Source organism: Gastrolobium bilobum, unplaced genomic scaffold (assembly GCF_033153095.1).
Source record: "Gastrolobium bilobum isolate Gb01-03AN ecotype WA unplaced genomic scaffold, APGP_CSIRO_Gbil_v1 utg8540, whole genome shotgun sequence".
NCBI classification, from domain to species: domain Eukaryota; kingdom Viridiplantae; phylum Streptophyta; class Magnoliopsida; order Fabales; family Fabaceae; genus Gastrolobium; species Gastrolobium bilobum.
In genome coordinates, this window is record NW_026898089.1 from 134150 (window position 1) to 148210 (window position 14061).

Below are 14061 nucleotides of genomic sequence, written 5' to 3' on the forward strand. Positions count from 1 at the left end.
AGCCTTTTTCTACAGTCTCTTTTCTGACGATTTCAGTGGCAGTAAAACAATAATACAATGGGACTAAAAACAATAGTTACTTGGAGGAAACTTACAATGGGATAAAATATTTAGCTAATGCGTTCTAAAAGACTAAAACTTCTCAACACCTTGTAAGATTAAAAATGTTGAAAACCTGGTTTGCTTACACATTATAACTCCCCGCGTAAACTTCACACAATGTTCAGTTAAAAATATTAAAACATAATAAAATGATCGTATGCATATTAAAATTAATCAAGCACAAGAATTCATTCCCTTTTCGCAAAAAGTCTTATACATGCCTAGGGAGGTCGTAAATTCCAATAAATGATGACATTATTGCTTTGACTACTTGAGAAAGAAGGTATGTGATTGAATATATTAGATTCTAGTTTGCACCAAAATTACAATATAATATAATATTGGAAAGGTCACTCACATAGTTAATTTATCTTCTGCTAAATTCCCGCATATGTTGGAAACAAGTACTTAACTGAGTATTCAGGGGAATAGCTCAAGTGGAAACTTGACTCTCGCTCAATGTTTCTAGAAACTTTGAGCTAGCATTCAGAATCTCATTCCAACATTTATCGCCTGAGTCACCCCATTCACTGAGGCAATACCTATAAGAAGTTATTAATAGTTCAAGATATTGATAATGACAAGGAATACTTACATCCAAACCTTTCATCCTGTCTTAACAACATCACGTAAACGCCTACCACCCCAAGACACCACTTGACATGGAACGCTTTACAAGGAGGCATGTCATTCTTCTTCAAAGTCCAAGAGGAAATCAGTCAAGTTCTCAGAATCATCTACAGCATCGTCTAGGGACAAAGGACCATCTTTCTTTGGTTTTGGCTGCATGTTCAAGGAGAGGAAAGGATGTTTTTATCGATTACACATTGTTACTGATTAAGTAGATAAACATGTCAAATATAACTATATATTTCAAATACGTCTGATTTGATAGTCCCAAAAGGAGATATCAGAAAGCCTTTTATCCACCTAAGGTTACTATTTTTTTTAAAAAGACAACTGTATTGAACACTACTAAACAGAGAAAACAGATGACAAGAGCAGGGACAAAACTACAAGAAAATATCTGATTTACAAGAGTACTTTTTAAGACAACTATCAGAATACCTTTGACTTGCGAAGCTCAGGAGTACTTTTTAAGACACTCCAGTTTCGAGTAATCTTCTCTTCCTCTCCCTCTTCCTCTTCATCATCAAGGTCACTATCCTCTTCATCCTGGTTAATAAAGTCAGAAAAGGGGCGGAGGGGATGTTACTTACAAGTTACAACCAGTCATTTAGGAATGCAACTCAACTCATTTGACAACCACATGCCAAGGGTAAATGAAATCCTATAAAGGTGGTGAATCGAAGCTCACATCATTTTCACCAATGTCAACGGCTTTGGCCATAGCTTCATCCATGTCTGTCACCTGCCATAATCCAAATAAAGGGTATCAAACTACAACGGCATGACAGGTGATAGGTAGTATTTGAAGGAAGAAAGAGAATGCAAAATAGAAAGGAATGGTTATAAGAGGCTTATTATGTGAAGCATTATAACTTGGCACTTAAGTATGAACTATGAAGTTCAGGTAAAAAAATCCAACACAAGCAAAAGATCTTAATAAGTAATTCCACTAGAACTTTTTGATAAGGTCAAAAAAGGTCATACATCTATCCTGCCAAAAACAAGATAATAAGGATCGATTGACAGGTGGCTATGATAAAGAGAAAACTCTTATTATATCTTTAGCCTCAAAATGGTACTTCCCCCTTTTATGGCTCTACTTCAACAAATATAAGCACCAAAATAAAAAACAATTCGCATTTGGATTTCTAGTTTTCTTCCTACTTTTATTTCCATCCAGATTTTCAATTATTAATCAACCTGAAGTAAGTGACCGGGACAGAAAACCTAATAAATCTACATTCAAAAAATATTTCATGAGTTTTTATTTACTTCTTTATTTTTTTCCCTTTTATTCTTCCACTCTGTCAATAAAGATCATACTTTACCTTTGGAGATGTCCTTATGGTTCCCAATAAAATGATCATTTACAGCCCATTAAGCAAAATTGGAATATTGGATTGGAAAAAAGAAAAGTAAATGATACTCCTTTGTACTTCCAACCATGTCATCATTAATAGAAGTGAAAATTTGTACGAAGCTTTGCTTATTTGATAACTCACTATGTTAACTAAACTTAGTTCAAAACAGTCATTGTGGAACCTCTAAACTCTTCCCCCTTAAGAACATTAGTTGAGGGTAGAGCCCCAGCTTTCCCAGTTAGTTTTTCACCTCACCAATAAACCTGTTAGAATAGTATGTTAAAGTAGTTCAGTGCATATAATATAATCCCACATCTTGTGGGCTTAGCCCATTAGGTCATTTAGTCTCTTTAAATAGAGAGCTATTGTACAGTTGTAATATACACTTATTCAATCTCAAGTTGGTATCAAAACTCTTGTTTTGGGAACTTTCGCTTCCGCTAAAATCCTAAGTCCACTGCTTAGGTGTTCTCTCCTTCCTTTACGTCGTGTGACCCTCCGGCTTGTTTCTACATCTGTTCCTGTGGTTACTGTTCATGCCAATCACCATTCAAGTCGCCGGAGTGCTGTTCATCTGCCGGAAACACTATTCACGTTGCCGGAAACACTCTTTCTTTGCCAACAAAAAAAGTAACTTGTTCCGACGTCCTTTTTTGGTCGTTTCAGGATAGAACTGCTCGGTTTTGTCTCCTCCTTCCAGATCCGCTCTTGGTTCTTCGTCAGTCTCTTGTTTGGCGCGTGTTTCTTCTTGTTTGGTGTGTGTTTGATTTGCTTAGTTCTGCAGATTTTTATTGCATTCATAATGGCAGAATCATCTCTTGTTCACACAAAGTATGAGGAGCGTTGTTACACGAAGTATCCTCACCTGCGACCCTCTCATGCTGCAAATATAGCTCAGTCAGATACTACCATCTGGTTCAGTTTCTCTGTCTCCTGTAGACTATGCAACACTTCAGACTCTTCTCAGGAAGGCTTCTCCTCAGTCTCAGCCTTATGCTCCAGATACTGGTAATCCTGTTGCTTGTGTTTCTCATTCTACATCACTTGGTCCTTGGATATTTGACTCAGGTGCTACCGATCACCTCTGTGACAATAAGGAACTTTTTACATCTCTCACTTCTTCTGATCATTTACCTTCCTTTACCCTTGCTCATGGCACTAAAGCCCCTGTTCGTGGGATTGGACAAGCTCGTCCAACTTCTTCTTTGACCTTGACATCTGTCTATTAAATTCCTAGCATCCCTTATAACTTAATTTCTATTGTAAATTGGTCCACTCCCTTACTTCCACTATTACCTTCCCTAAGCATTTTGTTTCTGTGCAGGATCCGGATACGAGGAAGATGATTGGAGAGGCCCATGAGTAACGGGGTCTTTACTATCTGGTTGTGCCTTGTCCTTCAGTAGCATGCTCTCTCACAGAATCTCCACAACTTATCCACAGTCGCCTCGGCTATCCAAGTCTTTCAAAATTGCAGAAGATGGTTCCTCTTTTATCTGGTCTTCAGTCTTTAGATTGTTCGTCATGTCAACAAGGGAAGGACACGCTCCTCCTTTGCCAGTCGAGTCAATAAACGAGCGGATGCTCCTTTCTCTCTTATTCATTCAGATATTTAGGGTCCAAATCTTACTTTGTCTGTTTCAGGCTTTCGGTGTTTTGTTACGTTTATTGATGATTATTCCCGTTGTATCTGGGTTTCTTTAATGAAAAAACATTCTGAGTTATTCTCCATTTATAAAAGGTTCTCTACTGAGGTTCATACTCAATTTGATGCCTCTATTCGTATTTTACGTAATGATAATGCTAAGGAATATGTTTCTTTTGACTTTTCTAATTTCTTGGCCACACAAGGTACTTTACACCTACTATTTGTCCGCACACTCCACAACAAAATGAGGTGGCCAAATGTAAGAACAGACATCTCACTGAAACTGGCCGAACTCTTCTTATTCACATGCATGTTCCTCTTCACTTGTGCTCTTGTTTTCTCATCAACCGCATGACTTCCTCTATGCTTAACAATGACATTCCCCATAACCTGTTGTTTCCAGATGCTCCTCTCTATCCTCTATCCCCACATGTCTTTGGATGTACCTGTTTTGTTCATGATCTCACTCCTGGTAAGGACAAGTTAACATTTAAAGCCTTTAAGTATATTTTTCTTGGTTATTCTCGTCTTAAAAAGGGTTATCATTGTTATTCTCCTGATCTTAAGCGTTATATTGTTTCCGCTGATGTCACTTTTCTTGATCAACAACCCTTTCATTCTATTCTATCTCATCTCAGTTTCACAGGTTGATCAGGTTCTTCCTGTTCTTTTTCTTGACTTGTCTTTACCAGTTGCAGGTGACTCAATCTCAGAGGAATTGGTTCTTTACATGATATCAGGGCCAAAAAAAAAAAAATGCCAGAGAGAGCGAAAGAGAGAGAGAGAGGAAAAAACAAAACATAACAGGCCAGAAAAATAGAGAGAGGAAAGAGGCAACTTCATACGACAAGAAGAGGGAGTGGGTTTGGGTTAAATAAAACGACTAAAAACCCACATCCAGCTAATTGTCCGCAAAATTTCCACAATTTGACTGCAATGGCCACAATTCCTTTCCAGCGCGGTGCAGATTCTGTTCTTGCAATGGGCCACCGCAACCCGCATCCAGCGCGGCTCGCGGTGCAATAGCGCCGCTATTAACTACTATGGCCGCCTCCCATTTTCTTTGTGGAATTTCTTAATACAGGTAGGTTGGGCCTGATGCATTATCCAACTTACAAGCCATTGAGCTCTCTTGTGAGGGGCATGTTAAAGAATATTATAAACCATTAAAAATGCCCTCACTCACCAACTTACGCTTTTGGGTTGAATTGGTTCTTTACAGAACCTAACCATCAAGAAAGATTGCATTTTACAAGCTTGGTACTATTTTATGACTTTATCCCAATTGCTTTTGTCAGCTTCAAATGAAGATTAAAGAGAAGCTAGCAATGTAAAAGTAGGCAGAGGCAAGGAAACCGGAAGTTTCACCTTTGGCAAGATGGTTAATATATGCTAGTCTAAATTATTGTTCATGAAATACATTTTTCCTTTTTAATATAGAAAGAAATGCATCATTCCTTCGATTCATCCATTAAGGCTGTCTGGATATCAGGACTTAGAAAATTGCCAAATTACTAAAACAAATGACACTTTAAGCCTTCCAATTGACACCCTTATATCTGATATAACTACAGACCTCATCAAAAAAAAGTTTGCACCTGGTAAATTAATACAGGACACCTGAACAATGCAATGTCTGTATTTCACTTTCCAACACCCAAGTTAAGGCAAACCATAGAAAACTCGACAATATATCTCTTTAAGATAGCAAATGCCTATATGTAACTCATCTGTTTGCAAAATAATCCATTAAATCAGTATCTTCACTATTAGTATTATAAAGTTATATATATATTACTTCCTTACCTCAAGTTGTTCAGTCTTTTCCTTTTCCAGAATCTTGTTAAGTTCCTCCCTTGAAATGATATATCCATGCTGATCATATAAAGGAAGAGAAGTTCAGTAATTGTGACACACATAAGCAATCACAGTTGCCATTTAAAAATTTGGTCTTCCCATTGAAAGTCTGAAAATCGAAAATTCCAACAATTGGTAGAAAAGGAAAGAAGAAAAAAATCATATATTTGATGACAAAATTTAGCCACATTAACTACAGTCCTATGACACTAAAGATAAAACAACAAAATATAAAAGCATGTCATGTGCTCCGTGGATTATCTTTAAAGAAGCAACAAGCAGCAGCTATCTTGAAAGGATTAGAATTTAGAATATAAGTAAATTTAACAGTTAATATTCCATTTTATAAACCAACAAGGAGAATCGTGTTTCACTTCTTTTTTTCTTTTTCCTTTTTTCTTTTTTTTTGAGTTTGAGAGAAAAAGTGAGACAAGATATCTTAAAAATTGAGGTGGATAAAAATAACCGTCAACGATCGCATCAAGCTTATATTTTGGAGAGATAGATGTAAAGCAATATCCAAGCACATCATGTAAAGAGTGACAAATTTATCCCAAAACTATCTTGAGCACTCTCTCCTGTAGATATGTTCCATATTCATCTAAAGAGGTTAATTATTACAATTTACTCCCATTTAGCAATTAAAATTTCCAGTAAAGAAAGAAAGGAATGACAGAAAGCAAAGAAGATGAGCTCAGTGCAAATAACCTCCTTCAGATAATCTAGCATATTTGGTGTTGGTTCATGAAAATCTGGGCCCCTGTAGTCAACCACTGCATCTGGCTCTCGAATATAGTTCACGGTTGGGTAAACTGGATCTCCACCCCATACTGCAAGAAAGAAGAAAAAAATTTCAACTACTATTCTGGATTAAATATATCTACACTAGAGTGAGCATAAGTTATGGATGAACTAATAGAGGAAGTGGCATGGTATATGCTTTTTGCAGATGATATTATACTTATTGATGAGACCAAAAACGGTGTTAATAGAAAACTTGAATTGTGGAGAAGCACGTTGGAGTCTAAAAGATTCACGTTAAGCCGGAGCAAGACTGAGTATATGAAGTGTGAGTTTTCTCTGGTAAGAGATGTAGACCAAGATCTTGTGCATCTACTTGGTCAAGAGGTACCCAAGAAAGATGCTTTTAGATATTTGGGATCCATTGTGCAAAAAGGCGAAGAGATTGATGAGAATGTAAATCATAGAATCAGAGCAGGGTGGATGAAATGGCGTAGTGCTTCTGGGTTTTTGTGTGACCGCAAAATTTCCCCTAAGCTAAAAGGAAAATTCAATAGAACAGCAGTAAGGCATGCAATGTTATATGAAGCTGGCAACATGAACATAAAATGGGAATAGCAGAGATGAGGATGTTAAGGTGAATGTATGGTTATACGAGGATGGATAAGATAAGAAATAAAGATGTTCAACTTAAGGTAGGAGTGCTACTGGTGGCTGAAAAAATGACAGAATATAGATTAAGGTGGTTAAGGTACGTAATGAGAAGGCCCCTGGGTGCTCCCGTAAGAACAAAAGCTTGTTACCAAGAGCTCGACACAAAGAAAGGTAGAGGTAGACCAAAACTTACTTGGAGAAAGGTAGTAAAACAAGACTTAATGGAGTGGGATATAAATTGGCGAATGGTGTGCCTTAGGACGGCATGGAGAAAAGCTATTAGCATAGTGGAGGGTTAGACCCGTTGTTATTCCTATGTTCCATATGGTCCATTTTTAGTCCTTTTCCTCTTCATCTCCCCCCTCTTCTTCTTTCTCCCTTCTTTTCCTTTATCTCTTTTCTTCCCCATCTTCTTCTTCTTCTTTTTATTTTTTACTTTTATATTTATATATATTATTATTATTATTATCATTTTATTTATTATTATTATTTTATATTATTTTTATTTTTATCCCTTTGTACCTTTCATTTGGGTTCATCTACCACCGATCCCAATTAGTTTGGGATAAATGTGTTGTTGATGTTGATCTAGAGTGAGCATAAGTATTTTAACAGTAGATGTCAATGCATAAAGTATGATGTGATCAGTGCAAATAGTGAATGGTTTAACACTAACAGAGGTAAAAGTAGATGATATTTAATAAAGGAACAAGATATAATGTAAGTCTGAAGTTTCCAGCACAAATATATTTTTTTCAGTTGATTTTCCGTTCCTTTTTCAAATACAGACAAAACTGGGTTCAAATTAGAGCATAATAATATTATAAATACAGGGTAACATTGTTTACCAGTAAAAAAGTTATAATTAAATATTGGTACAAAAAAAGTTGATTCTCAGCTATCCTATAGGGCTCACAATTTATACGTGGAGAACTTTCATGTATATAGAGGAATGTCTTATAGATACAAATTTCATTTTTGTGCCCTCGTGTAACAGCTTAAACCTTTAGATCAAGTAATTCTCAGATTCTGTTACGAACTGATACAATACCTCCATTTAGAGTATGTTCTGGAAGGAGTGGGGAAAATATTGAAAACAAATTAGCTGCCGAGTCAGCAGAGAGGCTATTAGGGGTGAGTGGAGGGATATTCTGAAGGGAAATAAGAGAAGGTGGGAACACACATCTTTATAAATAGGGAGGTTATTTTCAGAAGAGGCGGGGATTAGGACTGGATTTGGAGAAATCAGAGCTTCTCTAATTGCTCTGAGGATTGTTTTTCTTTTCTGCAATTGTTTCTTTAGAATATTTTCTATTTTCCATATTGTAGCCACTGTACTGTCTTCTTGATATCACTCTGATATCAATAGAATTTATATAGATATTCAGTTTGGTCTTTTCATCCATTTCTTTTTCTTCTTGATTGGGTTCTTAACAGTTTTCGTAGAGAGAGATGAGGAAAGGAAGAAGAATACCTTGGTAGTGTTTATTGAATTACAAACTAAGAATCTAAGGAGATAAATCTCCTTCCAAGGGTTTCCCCTTCACAAAGAGTTACCTCTTTAACAACAGAGCCTTTGCTCAGTTCTCAAATCTAAATTCCTGAATGCCTCTCTCCTAGCTTGCTCCTGCTATTTAAGCCTGAATTCATGTGCCGAACTACCTATACCCCCGGTAGATTCTAACTATAACCAACTAAACAAATATCCAACCATCTAACTTACTCTGACCCTGTTCTAATTTATTCTTCTAGGTCCTATCAGATTCTTTGGCAAACAATACTAAATAAAGTTGAATAATCTTAGAATAATAAAATATAAGATAAATAGCCAGAAGACATAAGATGACTAAAAACTAAAAGAGATACAGACATGAAACAGAAATATTTAATCTTTAAAGTCAATACTTTGCTTTATCTGATCCTCCCTCATTCTCATAGCTAAAGGATCCCTTTGTATACGATAATCAGTCCCCATCATTACGCGATACTCTCGGTCAGTTTGGTGGCAAAACATTTCAATTAGTTGAGCATTTTCATCTTCACCAGTCTCTTCAAAATGCTTCTGAATAGCTTCAAGAGATGTATCCCTCTTCCATGCTTTTACCCATTCTGAATAGTATGCTATTGGACCAATCCTTTCTAATCTCTCTCGCTCATCCTGAAGCCTGCAAAAATCAGGAGTTATTTTCACAGATTCCATTATGTGAGACAAAATATTATGGGAAGCTTTTATAATAAACACTTTTCAGGTTTAAAGCAATTGATATAGAATTTTGAAACTAATTTTGACATGTATGATTATGATAAATAAAATTTAACTTCATGCACAGATATTGTACTAAGCTTTAGAACTCCAAAACCCAACACAGCCATAGTAGATGGGTTTTCTCAATTTTTTCCTACCCCTGATGATGTCTTTTCTTTGGAAAAAATACAAGTAAGAGTGTCTTTATTTTTTCTTTTGACAAAATACATCTGAAAGAGTCTTGCATCCACATTCCTGGAGAATGGTTCCTATCCCTAACTTTGGAGCACCCTGAAACTGTCACTTACCAAAAATTTGGGTCTTGCCCTTCGGGGGCTATTGTTAAGTCTTGAATATATCATGCTTTTAGGACCAAATTGTGCTAAATATTGTGGAATATGGTCAAAGATATGGTAAATTTTAGTAAATTGAAAAAGACTTTGGAGTTTTCTTGTTTGATACGATCCTCATTAAAAATTGTATTGGTTACAAGTTAAAAATGCTGAGATAAAGCAAGGGTCGGACCAAGGAAGCTGGGGAAGACAGAGTTCAAAGATTAACAGGCTCGCTGGCCTTCCAGAGAAGCATTTTTCCCAGTTCTCCTTGCTAGGATGCTCGCTACAACGAACAACATTAGCGAGGAAGGCCAGAGAGAACCAGTTTTGTGCAACTGCTCGCTGAGTTGCTTGCTACAGCGAGCAAAGCCAAAGAATCAATTTTTCCCAATATTGCTCGCTAAGATGCTTGCTAACCAGCGAGCATCATCGCAAAAAGGCCCATTGACTTTTATGAAAAGAAAAAAAAGGAAAGAGGATACATACACTGCGTTCTGCGACAAGAGGAGGAGAAAAGCTAAGTTTTTGGACTGAAGAGTTGGGGAAAGATCAAGGCATCACCGTGGAGATCAATCACCAAGTTCTTGTTATGGATTTCTATAGTTTTCTTTCATCTATTGCTTTTGTTTCTTTTGCCATGTCTGGCTAAGTTCTTTTATAGTTAGGGCTAGATGGAACCAATTGAATCCTAAATTGATTTACTCTTTACTCTTAATATAATATTCATCTTTTCATGTTATTCAATTATTTTGATTCTCATTCTTAGTTCTTTTGCAATTTGGCCAATCATAGAGGAACAATTGAATCGTGCATGACAATAGGGATATTGGTGTAAAATACTAACTTGAATAATTGCTAGGTTTTGTTTGATCTAGGAATAGACTAATGGAACTTGCGTTTGTGTTAATTCATCGCTCTTAATGCTTGCCCTAAAAGGAATTACTAAGGAATTAGGATTCTTAATATGTCAAAGAATCGAAATACCAAGTAATTGGGTTTTGATTAATTTATAGTGAATTGTTTGGAAACATGAGCTTGAATGTTATTTGAGAGAGAGTAGATTAATTACCCTAACTGCTCATTCCATTCTTAATCTTTATTTCAACTTTTAATCTGAGTCCTTTTCTTGCTCTTAATCGTTATTTGGTGGTTGTTACATCAGTTTTATTATTTCAATCAAATTCACAAAAACTATTCCAATTGATCCAACTTTGGTAGAGTAGTGAAAAAAGTTCTTGGTAAATCAATCCTCGTGGAAACGGTACTTTTCTCGTTACTTTATTACTTGTACTACCGGTACACTTGTCGAGACCGCAACAACTATATTCCCTTTGACAACACTCAAACACCCAGCAAACCCGTTTTAACAAAGAACCAAAACTCAACTTTCCACTTGTTAAATAAAATGAGCATATTGGCTGCTACCATTTTTTTTTTTCAAAGTCAATTTATTATAAAATACATTAAATGGAGGGGCTTAAATAAACTTGGAGCAGCACAAGTTTGGTTTGTGAAGTAAAAACTTTATTTGATTTACCCCTCAATTCATTATGTGAATTACATCTAGTAGCCTTCTAAGAATACGAAGATAATTCTGATGCAGTTGCTAAGTCCTTCCAGAATTCTCATTCTTCAAGCAACTGTTGTTCAACCTTTTTATTAGGTTTCTTGTTTGTGGTTCTTATATGCTTTACATTTAGGATGCACTACAAAACAGAACACTTTCAATTCTAGGGCTAGGCCTCTAAGAACTACGTTGTGAGCTTCATAGTCAGCAATACCTTTCTTCCTTATAAAGATGGCGTCTTGCTCGGTAAAGAGAAGTTTCAGTTAATGTTGGATGTTCCCCATAAAGCTTTATTTGCCCAGTTTCTGCCATCGCTTTCAGGAAAACCTGAAAAATGATAGTTCAGACACAAGAAGTAAGATTTCATCATCAGCAATCAAATTTATGACTTCAACACATCTAACTGGCCTTTAGACCTCTTGCCTGATGAACATAACCGTGGAAGATCTAACAAATATTAGTATCTAACAAGGGTAGTGAGAGCAACTAGCATCTTTCCACAAGAAAATGATTTAACGGGCAAGTTCATAAAGCCTTTTCAGTTGTTAACCAAAATGCTATAAGAAAATGAACTGGCCACTGGCCACATGACCCTTTAATCCACAAATTGATCAGGGTGAATTAATTCACAGATATAACAAATTACAATCATAAAGCACAAAACCAATGAAGGCACACACAATGTCAAAAAAAATTCCATAACCATTCACGTGCACACTAACCGTTTCAACATCCGGCCTCCTCCTTTGCCACCTGGACCATTGTTCTTTCTCCGGCTTTTTCCAATTCCACCATAGTTCTTCACTTGTAAGTGTTCCGTCTATTGGCTTTTTAACTTTTGGATCAATAAATGGATGAGGAACACCAAGTTTCTTATCAAGATCATATCCAGTCTCCTCTTCTTCCTCGGGTTCAGACTGATAAACAACATAGTCAGATGATAATTCTTGAGAATCCTCCGCGGATTCATCCAATGCCAATGCCTCGGATGGCCCAGTGTCAGTTGATTCAACCATGACCTCAGAGGAAGAAGCAGCAGAAACAGATGCTTTGTAATTCTTCCTCCTACTTCCAGGCTTCGTGCCATAAGATGGAGAACCTGACGATTCACCAGTTGGTGCAGGTGCCCTTGCAGCCCTTACTTGACTGGCAGTTCCTTCAGGCCAATACTCTCGTTCAGGAACACTTGCTCGAGCACCGGATGCGGGCTCAAGCTGGCCGGAGGTGGAGTCCATGTAACTGTGATAAGGTGGACGTTCCACTGATACATGCTCAATATAATCATCCTTCTTTTCACACTTTATACAAGTATATGAAGGAACCCGCCTTCTTGAATTGCTGAAACCAACTCTACATTGCAAAATACCAGCTGGAAATGAACCCACCAAGTATGATGATCTCTACGGGGTTTCAACCATTGTATACTATAAATTAGCTCCATATTACATACAATAAAAACATAACAAAGTGAGATAAATGACTTCAAACGAAGGAAAACGAAAATTTATGTAAATTGTCACTTCACTCACTTCAAAATTGAGTGTATTTTTTTTTTTTCTTTTATAAAAATCACTAACTGTAAAGTGCACATAAGAAAGAATAGCGAAGCAACCAGAAGCTAAAAACTTGAACTTTTTAACACCCCTTGATGCTAACCTGGAAGTGATTGAAGGACAAGTTGCCCACAAGATCGGAATGCATGGAAGCCATAAGCTAAGCTCCCACCAAAAACGGCGTCGCCTCAGACAAAAGCTAATTAGAAGTCTGGGTTTAGGGATTTGAAGTAGGGATGACAAAATCCAAACGTCGTCGTCTATGATGGTTGTGCAAAGTAAAATTGGAAATGCAGATAGAGAGAGAGAGAGAGAGAGAGAGAGTGTTTCAGTTGGTTTTAGAAGTTTCAAGCGAGAGAGAGAGACTGCTACACTGCCAAGTGCCAACAACCCCCTTATCATGTTTCTCTTTTTCCTTTTTCTCACATTTCTTTCAAAAATGCTATATTTTCCAACGATTAAACGCGAATTGAGGACTTAATATATTTAGTTATAAATTTCATTTAACTCATCACATATTATTGAGAAAATTTATTAGAATAATTATAAAGGACTTATTTTTATTCGTACAAATAAGATAATTGTCTTATATTACACATTTATGAAATTCTATGCCTATATTTTTTTCCTTTTTTCCTTTTTTTAAAAATTATGGAATTCACAACTTTATTTTATCACATAATTAAGATACGTATATTAATAACTCCTTTAATATAATACCATTATAAAATTATACAGCAATACGTCATTAAATAAATTTAATTATATTATAAATGACACTGCTTAATATAGCGTCACGTGAGAATTCAATCACAATCACAAGCACACATCTCCTTGGGTTTTGTTTAATCCAAAGGTGAGGACTCGATCGCATATGGCCAAACTTTTTCTAATGATACGAAACCTCATAACATAATTGGATAATATAAAATGTTTTATTCTAATAATAGATCAAAGTTTGGTTTTCCTAGACGGTAGAAGACCTGGATTCACTCTCATTTTCTAGAATCCTTAATTAAAAAAATTCAGTTATCATTATACAAAAAAATAACTAAATTCTATTATAAAAGATAATTTTTAATATTATAAAAAAAATAACTTAATTTTTAATAATATAAAAAATAACTAAATCCTTAATTGTATACGAAAATAGATTTTAAATATAATCTTCATCGTATAATTATTCACAAACATAAAATAATAAATTTAGATAGAACATATTCAATACTATCATTGTACTAAGTATTAGGTACGATGGTAGTTAAAAATAAAATTACACATGAAATACATAATCTTAATATTAAAACTGTTTCAAACATGTTACCTAGTGTGTTATGCTACTATTGGTTGGATGTATATAGTTCGATA

At 35.8% G+C, this 14061-nt stretch overlaps 1 protein-coding gene across 3 annotated transcripts; it reads right to left on the reverse strand.

The window, feature by feature from the left end:
• Nucleotides 1-266: 266 nt before the first annotated feature.
• Nucleotides 267-12975, reverse strand: LOC133312772 (protein PLASTID TRANSCRIPTIONALLY ACTIVE 12, chloroplastic). Of its 3 annotated transcripts, XR_009751732.1 has the most exons (10): nucleotides 12797-12975; nucleotides 11863-12540; nucleotides 11355-11467; nucleotides 8899-9158; nucleotides 6307-6428; nucleotides 5548-5616; nucleotides 1421-1474; nucleotides 1171-1278; nucleotides 698-885; nucleotides 267-632 (listed from the first exon to the last, which is right to left on the reverse strand). XR_009751732.1 is itself a non-coding variant. In XM_061514034.1 (9 exons), the coding sequence occupies exons 1-9, from the start codon at nucleotides 12848-12850 to the stop codon at nucleotides 790-792; spliced, it is 1554 nt and encodes a 517-aa protein (XP_061370018.1). In that variant the 5' UTR covers nucleotides 12851-12975; the 3' UTR covers nucleotides 268-789. The 3 variants fall into 3 exon arrangements, 2 of the variants coding, with proteins under 2 accessions (XP_061370018.1, XP_061370019.1); XM_061514034.1 differs by having other exon boundaries at nucleotides 268-885; XM_061514035.1 differs by having other exon boundaries at nucleotides 269-885; nucleotides 11863-12564; nucleotides 12797-12925.
• Nucleotides 12976-14061: the final 1086 nt, after the last annotated feature.